Genomic DNA, 18,965 nt, shown 5'->3' on the forward strand with positions numbered 1-18,965 from the left:
CAAAACACAGTTCCACATAAAGTAGCTATAGACATTTGATTTAGACATCAACACATTTCAGGGGTTTTCAAAACACAGGAACAGAAGGTCAATTTGAAATGAGCCACTTATGATGAGCAATTTCTTGGCAGGAGAACAAGAGCAGACATTATGGCCATGTCTATAAGTGACTTCTCCCTCTCTCCCTTGTAATCTGAACTGAAGAGGCCATGTTCTTGAGGAAAGTAATTTTGAGCAAATCTACAATCAACAGAGAGAGCTCAGTGCAAGGACACTCAGACTCTCACTGACAAGAACAATACACATTGTATTAATGCAAAAAAATCAGCACCAAGTATGAAAAACAAGGCCAAATTAGTCTAACGATGATGACAGTAAAATTATCTGCATGATTTGCTTAAAAGAGTTGTTAACTTCTACTGTTTGCATTACTGCAGCTGCAGACTCATGAGATTATTCACACCGGAAGTGTTTGTAGAACATGGTCTGTGCAGCAGCCCCAAAACACCAGTCCTGCAAACAAAATTTTAACAAAAGCATTTTTTTTTATGAGTTAATTATTTTTCTGAAATTAATTTAATTTATTCTTGTATATTTCATTCCATTTTTGATTTGAGAGAGTTTATTGAACTTAGTAGTAAAATAATGAATATAATATAACAAATTAAAATATAATATAATATTCATTCATTTATTTTCGGCTTAGTCCCTTTATTAATCCAGGGTCGCCACAGAGGAATGAACCGCCAACTTATCCAGCACGTTTTTAGGCAGCGGATGCCCTTCCAGCTGCAACCCATCCCTGGGAAACAACCATACACATTCAATCACACTCATACACTATGGACAATTTAGCCCACCCAATTCACCTGTACCACATGTCTTTGGACTGTGGGAGAAACCGGAGCACCCGGAGGAAACACACACGAACGCAGGGAGAACATGCAAACTTCACATAGAAACGCCAACTGACCCAGCCGAGGCTCGATCCAGCTTCTTGCTGTGAGGCAACAGCACTACCTACTGCACCACTACGTTGACTATAATATAATATAATATAATATAATATAATATAATATAATATAATATAATATAATATAATATAATATAATATGATATAATATAATATAGGACGGCAAAGTGGTTAGAACTGTTGCCAGTTTCCTCCGGGTGCTCTGGTTTCCCCCACAGCCCAAAGACGTGTGGTATAGGTGAATTGAATAAACTAAATTGGCTGTAGTTTATGGTTGTGTGTGTGTATGTATGCATGTGTGTAAATCTGAGTGTGTATGGGTGTTTCATACGGATGCTAGAATAGTTGGCGGTTCATTCCACTATGGCAACTCTTGATAAATAAGGGACTAAAGGTTGATTTATACTTTCGCCTGGCACCGCGTCGTGAACCTCCGCTGACTGCGCGTGCACCTCATGAAATGGTCAAGGCTTTTATACTTGCTGCGTTCGCCGTTGTGATATTCTTTAAAATGACAGGAGGTGGTCAAACGAAACTGACTTTAAAAATCAGACGAATAAACAGTGAAGTAGAACTTTTCCGGAACTACATCATATCATTAATATCATTCAAGATTTTCAAACTAGGGCGAAGCAGTGGCGCAGTAGGTAGTGCTGTGTCCTCGCAGCAAGAAGGTCGCTGGTTCGAGCCTCGGCTCAGTTGGTGTTTCTGTGTGGAGTTTGCATGTTCTCCCTGCCTTCACGTGGATTTCCTCTGGGTGCTCCGGTTTCCCCCACAGTCCAAATACATGCAAAACAGGTGAATTGGGTAGGCTAAATTGTCCGTAGTGTATGAGTGTGTGTGTGTGAATGTGAGTGTGGATGTTTTCCAGAGATTGTGGCTGGAAGGCCATCCGCTGCATAAAAACTTGCTGGATAAGTTGGCGGTTCATTCCGCTGTGGCGACCCCAGATAAATAAAGGGAGTAAGCCGACGAGAAAAAAAAAGAATTTTTAAACTAACAATTTTAATAGTTTTTATAATCTATTTTAATGATTATAAAGATTTTTAAAACCATTTAAGATTTTTTTTAATCAAACTTTGACGAATCACTTGCTTTTGTTTATATCTCAGACAGTTTTACCTTTTAAAGTTTATTAAAATATTAATGACAAAAGAACATGGGTTGCTCTACAAATATTTTTGTTATGACAAGAATAAAAGCAAAAAAAATACACTTACAAAAAAATACTGATGTATTTTTAGATTTAGCCCACTTCACAATTGACGCATTACTGTCTGGCTAGTTTTTGTCCTCTACATATGCTAAAAAGGCATATGTTAATTATAGTTTTGTAGCTAATAAATTGTTTTAAATTCAAAATTGTAACATATACATCAGTGTAAAACCTATAAATGTTGGAAAAACATATTCTGTAATTGTGTACCTGGGTCTCAACTTTGCCATGGCCTTTTTTGGCTTTAACAAACTTATCCCTCAGGTTTTTTCAAACTTTTTAACAAAAAGTTTTTCCTTTCGCATGGCTTTTGCAATTTCTAGCCAAGAATTATTGGTCATCTGGTTCTCCCTATGGTCAGGCATGGACAGATCATAAAGATATCTGTACAGTCGAACTGCACCTGTTTCAGACAAAATCTCTTCAAAGTGATTCATATTCGACTCAAATCAATGCTGCAAATCATTTGTTCCTCCAGCTGAAATCATGTCATGTGCACCCAAAGTGAACCTCCGCAAACACAGCAATGACGTCACATTCGCCGCGTGTACTCAAGCGAACTAGCAGACGCATCAATTATGAACCAAGCTTAAGCTGGAGGAAAGTGAATGAATGAATAATATAATAAAACTCTATGAATTCCTCCATAGTTTATATGTTCTGTAGTCTACAAATTTTGGATGAACAATTTTCTTTAGACAACGATTCTTGTTAAACACACTAGGCATGCACATACTGTCTATTTTGTGCTTGTTTTGTGCATTCATAGAACCTGTTGTGTGAAATCATATTTGATGTGGCCATCAAAAGTCTGCTGTCCCTTTAATTGAGTGTGAGCAGTGCATCAAAAATAGACTCTGAGCCAAAACCATCACGTCATTGCTGCTCACGCGCTGCTCCTGCTTGATGTGCATGTGCTGCTCCTGCTCCCTGTGTGAATGCACTAATTTGTTAACATGCAGGCCAAAATATATCCACTGCTCACGCTTGTGGTGTGAAACCAGCCGTAGGTGTAAAATACTTCAATTGACTCCATTATTTTTTATGTTGTACTGGATATCACACATTATTAGTTCAGTTATCCAGAATTAAAAAATATATATTTATGTGGGAGAACATACAAATATTTAATCTGCCACAACTAATAGTTTGCGAAATAAAACAGTCAAATCAGTTTTATCAGTCATTAAATCAGTCTATACAAGAAAAAACCTTATTGTATAAAGATGTAAAAGTGTGAAAAGATTATTATTATTTTTTTTAACGGGGCAAAAAAATAAATATGAACAAGGGCAAAAAAAGCTATCAAATCAAACAAAAAGGCTAAATTAACAAAACAAAAATTAAATCTATTATTAAAATTAATATAAATAAAATCTAATATAATCTGATTAATTCTAAAAATTAAACATTATAACCAATCACACATTTCTGTTGAACTTGTGAATGCATTTGCCAATCACTGAAAAATATCATTTGTTCAGTGCAAACACTCAGTGACTTAACTCTGCTTTTAATCTTCTCTCATCATAAACAACAATTTGTCATTCTGTATGTCATGCTACTAAATTAAAATCATGTGAAGTCTTAATTTTCAAATGCGTACAAATAATAAACTAATTAATTAACATTTTAGCATGCCTTTGGTGTGTAGCCAGGATACTTCATAGAACATTTTTTGTATTATTTAACATTAGTAATCCACGTTAACAATAAGCAAGCACTTATGTCACTGTCGGGGTTTTTCATTTAACAGACTGTGGCAATATACAGTACATTAATGCTATGTCACACAAGTTGCACCAAAAAGATAAAAATGCCTTTGAAAAATCATATCTAAGGTGTGAATTTGTTTCAGACTCTGGTGTTATCCCATAATCCTAAATTTGTACTTTTTCTTAAAGGGGACCTACAGTATTATGCAAAACCCACTTTTATAAGTGGTTTAAAGTCCCCATGAAATCAAAACTAACCATATGATTGATTTTGTTAGCTCACATTGCCAGTTTTGTGGTGAACAATTCATCTGTGCATGTCATTTAAAGGGTCACGAAACACCAAAACACATTTTTTGAGCTGTTGACAGTCGTATATGTGTCCCACACTGCTAAAAACACTATTAGGACACCTATATTTCACTAAGTGTAAATTGGTTGTTTTTGCGTTATTTCAAGCAAATTCGTACTTCCTGTTTGAAACGAATTTTTGAAGCTGCGTCACGGTCATGACATAATAGCGTGTATTCCAGCGTTCAGACTGGGCGTCTGTGCCAGAGTGAGTCTTATTACGTCTTACAGTGTGATACATTAATGCATGAGTAAGGCTTGGTTCAAACCAATCAGCGCACTCTATTGTGCAACTTCATTAATATTCATTTGTGTCACCGTGTTTACACCACAAAGACGCCACGTTGTGTTGGCAAAACAAGCGTGAAGTGTTGCTTTTATAGTTTGCTGCCGTTAAGTTTCGTTTTCATTTTCTCTCTGTGAGAGCTTATCTGGATCACGTGTGGATTAACAGTGTACGTGACGCTCGACAACAATAACTTACGTGTATTAGGAGGATTATTGTTTACCTGAGAGCTGTTCTCATCTGCAAACGCTGAAATCTGGATTTGCTTGTAGTATTCTCTCCATAAAGACGCGGCTCTAGTTGCTGGTGATTGTTCTGTCTCTACAGATTTGGTAAGTGAGCGACCAGTGCTCTTTGTTTATTCAGTTAGTTCATATCGAATTAAGTTAACTATAGCACTGAGTGCAGAAATGTTAGCACCGCATTTAGTGACCGGAATAACACACGCGGCTTTCTGACGCTACCTGCTGTGTGCATCTAAGTTTCCGGGAAATGCGGAGGTTTTTTTTTCTCTCATTCGCCGTGCGGTATCAAACATTGCATGAAAAATACACGCTTAGAGCAGTTCCTCGAATCAAATATCTCGTTTGTCGCGAGGGGCATGAATGAATTCCCTGAATGAAACAGCCAAACTGCAGTTAAAGTCCAACATTTATTAATTCAGCAAATAATTCGACTACAGATGTCCATGTAGGTTAAACACCATCGCTTTCTCCTGTCTGTGTGGGTGTGTATTTTGACTCTGAAACTCGCGCGTGCACAAATAGACACTCCCACACCATCCCACTTTAGTTCCTCCGACACTCCCCCCTAAACAGAGCTGGACACGCCCACTTTTCTGACTTTTTCGAAAGTAGAGGTGTGAAAACACCCTGCTGAAACGAGGGGGTTTCATGGCCCTTTAAAAAAAATAAATAAATTGGCCCTTCATTCATTTTCCTTCAGCTTAGTCCCCTTATTCAGCAGTGGTTGCCAAAGCGGAATGAACCGCACTTCCTTTTTTTTTTTTTTCAGTTAAACTATCACATTACATATATCTTAGGAATTGGATGTGGCTAAGATATTTAACCATGTTGCTCCAACTTTCAGTTTTGAGAAGAAGTTGTAATAGGTTGTCTGTTAGGTAGTAATAACTTTCTCCAAACTCTTCTTCTTTTCCCAATCTTTCTAAATGAAATGTCTACTTTACTACATCCAATCAGCTTGCAAGTAAAAAAACAAGTCACGTCTACTGTTTTCTCATTTAATATTCTGCTTTTATAGGAACTGCGTCACAATATGAGAAAAAAAATACGATCACATCTTCCAGTTCATGTAGATTTTAAACACAGTTGTGTTGCAACACTTTACTTACATAGACAGCCTGTAGTTTTCACTGTAGTTGCTGAAGATAATGTCAGTGACTAAGCGGATTAAAAATTTGGAGTTTTAGGATGTACACATGAACACTGAAGTTTCCATAGACTGGAGACTTTCTTTTGACATTTTCAGTATTTCACAAAGATAATGTTAGACTTATTTTGAATCTGGTGCTATGCTGACCTGCAGGCGTTTGTAGCTCCGCCCTGTTTTGAAATGAGCACAATCTCATTTGAATTTGAAAGTTCAAGAAACCCTGCACTACTTTTTTTGAGATTTTAACAGATCTGTGTGATGCATCAGTTAAGACAACGTTAGCACCTGTCAGCTTTAATTGTGGGTAAAACTGGAAAATTTTGAGCTTTTGTCAGCTAATTTCAGCTTCCGGATTTAAAACAATTATTAGGGCGGGATCAAAATCGGTGACGTATCGCAAAACTGCAAGTGAAGTGATGATGCGTCGGTTTCTCATTATTATTCATAGCTGAGTTTTCTTATCCTATGAGAAGAGCCAGCTCCTTAATTATTTGTGAGACCGCGTGCTTTCCGAAGGCTAAGCAGATCCTCCAAGCTGTGAGAACTTGTGACTAGGTGAGAAACGGGTCGTATGTGTTTGTTTTCATAATTCACAGGGTTTGTTGCATGTTTTTCCCTGCGATGCTGTCCGGGCCGATACTGCAAAGCTGTTGGTTTGCAGCAAGCATTTTTGTCAGGGGAGCTGTATGAGAATTGGAGAATGGAAGGCTTTGTCTTATATCAGCGGAGTTAGTTACCATCAGGTTACCATTGAGAAACATCACCTTTATCTGTGCTGCCGTGTTTGCACGTTTAAAATCCTCCAGATTACTGGCGGGGCTAATGGTTGGAATAGACAGGGCAAGAGACTGCAATGCTATCCACTGTCTGCATTTACACTCGAGGATTGAGGAGGAGAGAAGTCTCATGCAAACTCCACACAGAAACGCCAACTGAGCCCAGGTTCGAACCAGCGACCTTCTTGCTGTGAGGCGACAGCACTACCTACTGCGCCACTGCTTCGCATAACCAATGTAGCAGGGCATTAAAGTACTTACTGTTTATTTCTTTGCATTTTACCTTTGTAAACTATAGAATCATGGGTCTCCTCATGGTTTGTGTGTCATTTTGTGAGCCAACTGCCAGTTGTTCACTTCACACTCTTTCCCCTGCACTGCCTGCCTGCATTTTTTGAAAATTTTTAGAGGTAAACTTGAACTGAAAAAGGGGGTTTTAATGGCCCTTTAATGTAACAGTCAACTTCTGGTTAGGTGAGCCGTCGATGGCAGCATAGAACATACTCTCCCGGTTGATATGTTCAAAAAGCCCTTATACTTTTACCAATTTAATTGAGCCAGACAATTTTAAAACGAAACCTAGCAATGTGTTTGTAAAACCAAAAATAAGCGAGGAGAAGAACAAGACGAAAGAAAACAACGACAAACCGTTACCTGAGAAAAGAACATGGCGCCGAAACTTTGTGAGCAGTGAGAGCACTCAGTAGAGACGTCTCTGAACTGAATTTAAAGCAGCAGTCACCAAAACAACACAATTTGGATCAAATCCTAAAAGGGGAAGTTTTAAAAAGTTCTTAAAATTTATTTGTTGGGTATTTTGAGCTGAAACTTCACATACGCACTCTAGTGACATCAACAACTTATTTTACATCTTGTCATAACAGCCGTAATAGGTCCCCTTTAAATCATAATTTTGGTTTTATAGGTAACATAGATAAATTTAACATGCAAAAACATCCAGTTCAGGTCTTCAAATGTAGTCATTCAGAAGATAAATCTTGTATTACAGAAAGTTTGCTTGTGTCTGTGTGCATCTAACCTGGTCCATTCAGATATTGTGTGAGGGAGCAGTGAAGCCGTACAATAACAGGTTCACTCCGGATCACATCCCAGGCAAGTGCAATCTCCTCCTTTAAACAAATGATTCATTTTAGTTTCACACAATATAATACACACATAAAAAAACAATGCTCATCACTATTCGTGACACTGAACAGTAACACTCACATCTAAGAAAGTGACATCGATGTGTAGGTCGATGTCCACGTCATCAATTGCACCATATTCCCTACATTAAGCAAAAAGAAACAGATTTCCTAACATTATGATATCATTTCAGAAAAAGAAGTTTAGTCATGTTAATTATTATTATACATCTTTTAAAAGCTAAAGCATAGGCAAAAACTTTTTATGTACTTTTCTAAAATGTACTTTCCTTCTAAAAAAAGAAATTTATTCAAGTGTAATATTAGTACATATAGTAGTGGATAAAAACCATACAATAAAAGTTGTCATAAAACTATTGAACAACACCCATTCTTGTCTTTCTAAACATCTTTGAACCACTTCAAATGTTGACTTAAGTGCACTTTCAGTTGACTTTTTATGTACTTCTCTAAAATGTACTTTAAGGGCTTTCTCAGAAAAACCATTAACTAAGAGCACACCACAGTATGCTTACAGTATATATAGTGTTTCAGTGAAAGTACATACACATTTTGTGGCCAATGGTTAAAGAGTCAGACTTAGGGTGCAAAAATTGCGGGCACTGCCAGGGATTATGGGTTAGGGGTATGTGTGTATTTACTACTATTTAATACTGTTATACTTAAAAGGACACCTATGATAAAAATCAACTTTTGTAAGCTGTGTGAACAGAACTGTGTGTAGGTATAGTGAGTCCACAGTCATATTGGAGTGATATAAAGACAATAACTCTCTTTTTTTAATTTACTGACATTAAAATAGGATCCAAATCCCTCCCACTTTGAGGCCCACTGCAACATAACCACTGCCGTTTCCCCGCCCACCGAATTGTTTGACAGGCGCTTATTAACATGTCTCTGTAGTAACGCGTATAATTATATTATATTACAAGTTTAAAATGTTTTTAAAACAGTGTATGTTTGTAATAAGGACAGTAAAATCGCTATGTAATTTATCACCACAGCGCATGTGAGTATAATTATAAAAGAAGACTCTTTAATCCCACTTCAAACGCCGCAACAAATATAACAAATAAGTGTTGGTAAAGTTCTTACTGTAGTAAGAAAGATCTGCTTTGTTCTTGTCTGTTATGGCTCGTTTCCACTGACTGGTACGGTACATTTCGGGTCGGTACGGGTCACCTTTATCAGGCTTGCGCTTCCACTAGCAAGGGTACCCTTTTTGTGGGTGTGGTGTATGACAGAAAGTTTCAGTCGACGTCATTTTCACTTGAGAAAATGTCTACAGTAAACTGTACGGGTGGTTCACATATCATATGAGAAGCACTTCTCACAAAACAGATGCTTTACACACATAAATACTTGTGTATAAATTATTATTATCAACTTTTCTATAAACATAAATTGATTTTTACTGCAGATCAATGACAGTGCAAAATAGCCTACTGTAACATCTGCAATTACATAAAATAAATAAATAAATGCAACATATATGAACACATACAGACCCTTACGGTCGACGATATGTTACCAACTACAGAAGAACTACACACAGTATACATTTAGTCCTTATTTAGGTTTAAAAACAACATGAAATATAGCCCACAGTCTATAAAAACACAAAGCAGACCTCTCATCTGTGTCTGTAATCTTCAGCAGCACATGTAACCTTTGAGTAATTCTGCCATTCTGAGTTCATATTAGTCCGAAAGGTGATAATAATAGTTAAACAAGGCAGTTTGTTCATGTTTGCTGAAAAAATAACTTGCTTCTTTTTTTCTGGCTTCTCCTTTTTTTCAGCGCTTCACTCTCGTGTTTGTCAGTTTCTGGCAGGATCGGGTTTCGAAAGCACGTCAATTATCAAGCGCACGTTATTATCATGAGCTCAAGAAGTTTACTATTTCAGATATAGACGCGTGGCGAGCGCAAGCAAGAAAGCGTAAACGCTCGCGCTTCAGACTGGAACAGGGTAACTCTGCTCTTCTTCTTGGCTTTGTAGCTGTTCATCAAGACGACGACAAGGTTTGTTTGAACCCGAATCAACCATGGCTCGTTATAATATGTATATATAATTCCGCTGCTCGGCTGTGTTTGTATTTTAAACATAGCCGTTTTTATTGTTTTCATTCTGGCTTGTTGCGTAAGCGAATGATGTATTTCTGTAAACTAACAGCATTCAGCTGTGCATCTAGCTTCGCCTTTTGGTACCCTTTCTTGTGTTTGGTACCCGTTCGAAAGGATGCCGAAAAAGTGGTATGGTACGGTTCGGTTTAGTATGCCTTTTGATAGTGGAAACGGCCATAAAAGCATACCGAACCGCACCGTACCACTCAGTGGAAACGGGCCATTACTGTGCTGTTTGTCAACGTAAAGGCTATGGCTCTGACACGCACATGCGAATGGTGGGCAGGGAGAACCAGCTCATTAGCATTAAATGCACAGGCAACAAAAACAGCTACAATGTTATAACAGCTCAAATTTTCAGATTTAAAAAGGTATAATAAATTATCTAATGGGTGTTTTGAGCTGAAACTTTACAGACATGTTCTGGAGACAAAAAAGATTTATATTAAATCTTGATAAAGGGTTACAATAGGTGCCTTTAAAGTATACTTTTATATAATAAAATGTGGATACAAGTATACAACTAGTACATACAATACTGACATGAAGTATATTTAATATACAGTATACTTCAACTACTTAATTACACTACATAAAATGAACAAATTATATATTTTTTTTTAAGCAAATAATCAAGTAAATAAATGAATAAACAATAAATAAGTGTTTTGGTCATCAAGACTACAAAATTGCACAAACATAGTAGTCATCAAAATATGTTGTTGACAGTCACCTTTTGGGAATATGAAGGGAATGCACAACAAATTTAGACATGAAGCAGTTCTGTTTCTACAGCAAGATTTAAAACATTTGGCTTGCAAATTGATGGGAATTGTAATTTTTCACCCTTTTTAACTGGGTTGGGGAAAAAAAATCTAAATAAGAATTAAAAAAAAAAGAATCAACTGACAAAAATGAGACAGAATGCAAATTTGCTGAGACAGAAACCAAAGCTACTTTGGTCTTGTTTACCATTTAACAGTGTTTGTGGCCTTAATTACATTAACAGAAAAAGAAAAGGCATTTCAATGGAAGAGCGAGTAACTGCATTTTATTAAAGATAACCTTGTTTTCCTGTTCTAATCATTTAAATTAAAACTACAAATGTTCATAAAAAATTAAACGGTTTAAATTTGATTTAATGTTGACTCAAATTAATCTAATTTTATACATTTACTACGCAGGTAGAATTGATTTTAGAGGGAATGAGCTTGATGCTCCAGCTATTTTTGCAGTGCTTCACTCAAAGCGTTTATTTCTCATAAAACCATTGCGATGAGTTTGTTGTGTTGCTCTGGGCTAACTGTTACCATGGTTACACCTCACTCCCAAATGTAGCCGTCATCTCAAAAGCAAGAGGTTTGAGAAAATAATAATCCCCTTTGATCTGTCAAGAGGAAGCAGCTTACATACAGCAGATAAACACACACTCATGTTCAGACGCATGCAAACACACTAAATCACACGTTTACCAAAGGTAAAAGAAATTGAGAGCAACTTGAAGGAATCATTTGAGATGTGTTACGCTGCTTGCCAAACACACTAAAGCACTTTAGTGTTTTCATTGCCAAAATCAACTAGTTAAAAGCCAACAAACTAAAGCATTAGTGGGATGCATCCTGGAATTATCAAAGAGGGCTCAGCGAACCCACTCAGACACTGGCCCAGGTTATTTTTCAAGCAGAATACTGAATAAATACTCAAAACAGTTTTCTGTCTGTGGTCCCGGGCAAATGCATCACAAAGATTGCACACTAGACAGAATATGAAACACACTTCTACTGCTATGAATAGAGTCTTTTATGCTGCTCGTTCAATTGACTGTCTGAAAAAAAAGCAGCTTGACAAGATAAACTTTCAAGGACGAAGCTTTTAATAGCTGTCGTCACATGAAACACCATTCAGATTGCCAGATTTTGCGGGGTGAATCACGTTCATGTTGACAATCTGTCATGCATTCTTTTCATTAGAGTCATTAGGCACAGACACATTTTACAGTTGTCCGAAGTGCTTTTAAAATAAGTAGTTTTAAGTTTGTTATATCCTGCTATAAATTTACTCCGACACAGTTCGCAGAGATTAGCTAAAAGAAGAGCTCTCCATCAGAACAAACAACACTGCGATCATTACACCATTACAGCCCTGTAATCAAAGTGAATCTGCTCAGACTCTCAGAGACTGTCCTTCAGTGGATCACAGAGCGTTCCCCCAGATGAGGGATTGAAGAAATGGCCACCTGAGGGTTATGGGCCCTGGCTCAGGCAGAGAACGTCCTTGAGTGGGTTAACCGTGCCAGAACACTAAAGAACGAATACTCTAGGTGTCGATTCCCATAAAACACTCCTCTAGAGTTCAGGAAGGATGTCACAGTTTCACCAGTTGATGTAATGCTTGCACTTTCACTGACATAATGCTACTGTACTGTATATTACTTTTTTAATGACGTTTTTATTAGTTTTTTAAAAGGGCTTATTTACATTTAGCCACTTTTTTTCTAATTGGAGAGCCAACTAGTCATTGAAATGCCCTTCAAAACACATTTGACAAAGACTGCAAGCCAGTTTTCACAAATGGAGTCAGTCAGAACTGAACACATCTACTATATATAGCTGCAAGATGCTAAATCAGCAGATTTTGATTTTTTAAAGATAGTTTGGAGATTTTGCTGGCTCTTTAAATTTCCATCGTCTTCAGTCTCTGTGATAAAACACTTAATTTCAAGGGGCATTACCTCTTGCAGGATTGGAAGTAAACACTCACTATTGTGCCCACTACTGCACTGCGTCACGTGTTCTGGTGCTCGAGATGGCAAGCTCTCTTAAAGAGCTGTTTATGTTTGCGCCATGGCAGAAAAAAATTAAAACAGCCATTGTAATTATTTCTCATCTGGGTATTTACTGATTTTATTAGCAACGCTCAAACTATGATACGCCTGGGGTCTAAACATTAAACTCTGGATTGACATTTATTACCAACACAATGTTAGATTAAAAACAAAAGTACTTATACACATTGCCTCCAAGGACAAAATACCTTTAAGGATACGATGAACGTTAATTTACAGAACAGTACACTGTGTGAAATGCAAAGAACAAAAAACGTTATCTTTCAGCTGCACAGGGGTGTCATTAAAAATAAATTTCAGGCATGAATTACTGATGCTCTGATCTTTAGAAAGGCTTTGTGTAGAAAGAACTTTGTGATCTTAACCCTTTGACGCATACAATCATGCTGCTGTGATCAGTCTTGGTCCCTGGAGCGCACAATTAAAACATTCAGTGCATCATTGATCAGTTGCTAAATTCAAATCTGCTATCCTAACTGGCGCTGAGCCAGAGAAGTCAAGCGCATTGCTTGTCAAGGATCAAAAATGATCAGTGTTTTAAATTAACAATGTTTGTTCTGGCTTGCAGACATTTATTGGAAAACAAAACATTTGTGGTTTGTAAAGTTAAGTTTTATAAACTTTTAAAATTTTTATATAAAATTTTATAACTTTGAGAGGAGCATGTGATATGATTGATCATAGCTAGTTGATGAATTCCAGCCTCTAATAAATAAACCTATTCATCCTAACTTACTTATTTGCGTTTTAAAGAATTCCCCCCATCCACCCCATCTCCCCCTTTCCTCCTTTACCAGAGAAAGCTCTAGAGATCTACTTGATCTTGAACCCCCTGTCATGCTACAAGACCAGGCGGGAACCCTGGGCTCAAGTATCTCTGAGTTTGGGGTGGGAGGGCTGGGGTTTGGTGGAACCAAACTAATTTGACCTTGTGTATTAAATAGAACAGATTGTAGTAAGGTTTACTCTGTTGTTCTTCCAGTTAAATTGTCACTTACTTTCATGACGTTTTGTAGTTGATGAATTTATGTGTTGTAAATCCAGCAGCTGTAATCTCTCCACTGCAGTGCATGTGGCTGTGGCGTGTCATGACACTATTCTAAATAATGATCACGTTAAAAAAACTGACACAGGGGGCTCAGCTAAAGTAATTTAAACATGCATGCAGAAGGGTTAAATTGATTATGGTTGATCAAAGTCAAGGTGTGCGCATTCTACCATGAGAAGTGGCCAAATAAGGAGTTCCACACTTAATGATATCAACTAGAGTCATGTTCAAAAAAACTTTCCAAAACTAGTGTCAATGCAGAAGTATTATTTTTGACAAAGAAATACATGCAAATGGTTTTTAGCACTTGGTCTATGATTTGCATGAGAATCCAAGTCTTTAACACTGTAAATACCACCCACCACCCCCACTTCACATTTTTTTAAACTCCATTTCATGACTTTTTTTCCCAAATCAGAAAATACAATAGGTCTAAATAGCCCCAAAGGAAAGTTAAAACTGTGTTGGGGGAAGGTTTTTATTTTTACAAATTTCGAGAAGTTCAACATCAAGAAAAAGAATGGTCAGATACCTGAGAGATACTGCATGATGGCCATATAAGTCCCTCACGGCCGCCAAATCAGCCTCAAGATGGGGGTGTTTGTGAAGCTCTCCATCGTAATTAACCTGCCAACATAAACACACAGGTCAAAGGGATGATATGCAGAGACATCAGTGAAAACACTTCTACATTTGTTATTGTTACTACCTTGAGGCTTCAGAGCTGCATTATGATTTCTTTTGCCTAAGAAATGAGTTTTTTAATCAGTGTAAGATGCAGAGCACATCAAACAAAGCTTCTAGACATCAATAAGCATGTTCTATTTAACTACTTGATGACTATGGCTCTGCTCTGTCTTTACAATTAAGTTGATTTGCCATACCAGCATATTAGCTCCGGTTTTTATTTTCTTTGATCATTTTCTAATAAACCACTGATCTGATTAAGGCAGAAATGTTGTTCTAGAAACTATATTTCTCAAGAGGTCAAGAAGGCTAATCATTACATTTACTCAAACTTTGTGAGTAGATTTTCTACAACTGAACAGAAATTGTGAACATGTTGTGTAAGTTATCAATGAGGGTGGCACAGTGGGTAGCGATGTTGCCTCACAGCAAAGTCACTGGCTCAAGCCCTGGCTGGGTCAGTTGGCATTTCTGTGTGGAGTTTGCATGTTATCAATGACTAATTTTGATGTTATCAAAATTAAAGAACAATCTATGAACACTTGACTTTTTTTTAGAAATAATGTAATCTTCATCAAACTAAATTTTAAATAATAGTGGTAGTTAGCAGGACAAAGTTTCACAAAGTACCCAAGCCACTTTGATTTTTTTTGCAATGCCATCTAACTACTGGGACACTGTGATACTGGTAGAGAGCCCATAAACTGACGTAATTTTGCAGTAGCATATAGTGGTAGAGGTGCCAAAAGTAAACAATATTTATATAGGTCTTTGCATTAAAATGAAAGGTGCCATTGATACGATCTGTTAAATTGTTCCCTAATATCTACATAAAAGGTATGTGGCTTAGGTAAGAGTAATAATTCTACAAAAATGGTTTTACAGGTCCATTTGCAACCCTAGGAATTGGCCCTAATATAATATGGTTGATTTTGGTTGTGTTGGTTCAATATTTGGACGGGTCTTAAATAATAATGAGCTCTGCTGTAAGATTCCAGCTGCAAGTGCCTGATGCTCACACACACTCACAAACATACACATCACATCATGATATACTGTATTATGAAATAATAATATAATTTTTTAATAACTATAAATAACAATTATTTAATAATATTATTTATATAATTACATTATATTAATTACAATAACATAATGTGCAAAATAATCATACCTCAAGTAAAAAAAAAATACAAACACTATCAAATTGACTAGATTTTATTTTTTTATGACAATATTTTCAACTGAGGTAGTAAAGGTTTATTTTAAGTAAAAGAATTGACAGAGCTATCTTTATGCCACTAGATCAAGGGTCTCCAAACTCTGGAGATTTTAGCTCGAACTTGTCTCAACACACCTGCAAGCACCTGAAAGCCTTTTTAGAGCTTGATTAGGTAGCCCACATGTGTCTGATTGGAGTTGGAACTAAACTTTGCAGGACACCGACCCTCCAAGATCGAGTTTGAGCACCACTGCACTAGATTAACCTAGTTTGTTTCTAAGTTGTGTTGTGATATGCTAAATTATAATCAAACTACAAAAGGTGTCGACTGAGATGAAAACACATTCAGGAATTAAAATCAACCTCTGCATAGACAGATGCATTTTATAGTGTTTACTGTCGTGCTTTCACTAATTTTAGTAAGATCTGAGTGATATAAAATGATGCATAAACACTTAAATTCAACAGTCTACTACATGTGTTTGTTGCCTCATTACAATTATACACAGACCTTTTGCCTCTTCAGCTTGACATTGAAAAAAAATGGTTTACACTGTATATTCTGGATTTTGTGTTCTAGCAAGCTGTGAACACATCAGACATTTTGTGGTCATTCATGGCTTCACAGAACTCCTTAGGCTGTGTCCATATGAACGCGGGTATTTTTAAAGCAACACTTTTTTCTACACAGTTTCGCTGCTTGTCCATACATAAAACGCAGTATCAGGTGACTTAAACTGTCACTTTCTGAAAACTTCAGCCAGGATAGTTTTTTTAAATATATATTCTCACCAAATATACTTAATTCTCTGTTTGATGTCAAGCCAGCATAAAAGTGTCATTATCTCCACCTGTTGGTTCAACGTGCCCTTTACATGCATCACAGTCAGTGTGTTTGTTTTCATGTGGATGGATATTCACCAGTGATCTAATCCTGGCAGATCGCTAACGGACTACTAATGCGCCATTACATAGACTCTAGGTTCCAGTCATGCACCGCTCACACGCACCAGTTCCTCATTCAAGGCAGAGCAAGGCAAGTTTATTTATATAGCACATTTCATAATCAGTGACAATTTAAAGTGCTTTACATAAACGGGAATAAAAGGCACAAGTATAAATAAAATAAAAACAAATAATATAAAAACACATGAAAACAGCGTAGAGACAATTTTTCCATATTCCAAAATACCGGTGTATCATATTTTCTCATTTTACTCTGGGATTTCCCCATTGTTTTTCCAGAGATGGGTTGCAGCTGGAAGGGCATATGCTGTGTAAAAACATGCTGGATAGGTTGGCGGTTTATTCCGCTGTGGCGACCCCAGATTAATAAAGGCACTAAGCCGAAAAGAAAATGAATGAGTGAACAACTTCCCCATTCTTAAATTCTGATCATCCCCCTCTGTTTTTCCCCCGGACTTTTTTGGTACTAATTAATCTATTGGACGTCTCCAACAGATTTGACTTTTCACCTAAAATTGAAACGTTTAGCTTTATAGCTATAATTACATTCCCCCCAATTTCAAATTCCTTCTGGAAGTAAATCGAATGGGCCCTGATTTCTTCCCCCTTTTAGTAGAGTACACTCACTTACAGCCGGGAGCCACTCATGAACTGATTACATGGACTTTATAAACCGCACACACACACACACCTCTTGACTGAATCTTGTTATACTGTTTGTGAACATTACGACGTGTTTTCTGTGCCTTGCCTTTCCGTGTTAGACCTTTGCTTTGTCTTTCTGTTTATTTACGTTGTCTGCTGTCTGCCTTTTGACCATTTGTCTTTGTATTTGACTGACTCTGAAATTCCTGTATACATCTGTGTTAAGTGTTGCTTGCCTGACTATTCTCTGTTAAATAAACCCTACATTTGGTTCCGCACGTGCTCTTGTCGGCATTCCCATTCACATTACAGAGTAAAATATTAGATAAATTAAAAAATAAAGAGAAAATATCATTTTTGTAATCTCACAAAGAAATGTTGTGACCAATCAAATTGTCCCTGAGGCAGGCATATTAATGAATGAATTGGATCATTAGAGGTTTTTTCTTTAAATTGGCCACCTGGGTTTTATATTCACAGGGTTTATATAAAAATGAAAAAAGCAATAGTGTTTGAGGCTTAAAGTAGGTCATTACCGTGTATTACTTTTCAGCTATGCCTGTGTAAATTCAGATTTTCATTCTATTGCACTGTTAGACAAATAAAGTCCATTATGCATAATGATCATGTACTGTATAATGATCATAATTTGGTGGTTGTAAATAATAAATAAAATACAGTGTTTTTAGACATTTAATTTAACAGATATTAAGAAAATTTACCAGCTGCTCTAAATTTCAAAGTGAATCTGCCAGCATGTGACATGGAAGAGTCTCCTGATGGCTTTGAGATGATCAGAATGGCAAAGGACTGCAAAAGTGGCACATTGCGGTGAACGAGAGCCGAGTGAGCATTCAGAGCCCAGCACAGCCATTATGGCATGAATCTTCATCACCTCTGGACTGGTCCTCACAGGGCACACGAAGCTCACTCACTCACTCTAGCTTTATGGATTTGCTCCAGTGCATTGTCACATGATTTATTTAAGCACAAGCCATGTGTGCAAACATTCATTCTCGTGATGGAAACTGTCTCGAAAAAAGGAGGGATTAATCATTAAAAGTTATAAAGCTCTTTTTTATGAGCTGCAAACTACTTTAACCAAATTTACCATGAAATGAAAAGTCGGAAGCCCCAGGTGCTGAGAGTCTGCAGCCAGTTTTATATACCTTTAAGACCTTAGGAAGTTTAGTTGCAGTGACCATTCGAGAACATGATTCACATGCTGAACAGACCCTAATTTAGCAGACTCCAACACTTATTTTTAAAAAACTTTCACCATTATCCTTTTAACACCTTCTACCTAAATGTCACATTTTTACATGGTTCTAAACTCCCTTCTGCACCATTATGTGTCATAAGAGAGCCATTCATTTTAAGAAGCAATTCATAGGTAATTCAGTGAGGAAAGATTTATGTCTGTTGAATCACAAAAAGTGATACTGTTACAATTTAAAACAGCTTTTTATACATATATTTCATACTCAGTAGTTTTCGTTACTCAGTGTCACATGACCCTTCAGAAATCTTTCTAATATGATGATTTGATC

At 36.9% G+C, this 18,965-nt stretch overlaps 1 protein-coding gene across 3 annotated transcripts in view; it reads right to left on the minus strand.

Moving 5' to 3' along the window:
* Positions 1 to 18,965, minus strand: part of parp8 (poly (ADP-ribose) polymerase family, member 8) — a 66,098-nt gene that overhangs the window by 24,360 nt on the left and 22,773 nt on the right. For all 3 annotated transcript variants that reach the window (XR_015490452.1, XR_015490453.1, NM_001077175.1), the window contains 3 exon segments: positions 14,428 to 14,522; positions 7,940 to 8,000; positions 7,752 to 7,842 (listed from right to left, as the gene is read on the minus strand). Coding sequence is in view for 1 of the 3 variants with exons in the window: in NM_001077175.1 (NP_001070643.1) it covers positions 7,752 to 7,842; positions 7,940 to 8,000; positions 14,428 to 14,522 (247 nt within the window). In the remaining 2 variants the exon portion in view is untranslated.

Source organism: Danio rerio, chromosome 5, assembly GCF_052040795.2.
Source record: "Danio rerio strain M-AB ecotype USA chromosome 5, GRCz13ab, whole genome shotgun sequence".
NCBI classification, from domain to species: Eukaryota; Metazoa; Chordata; class Actinopteri; order Cypriniformes; family Danionidae; genus Danio; species Danio rerio.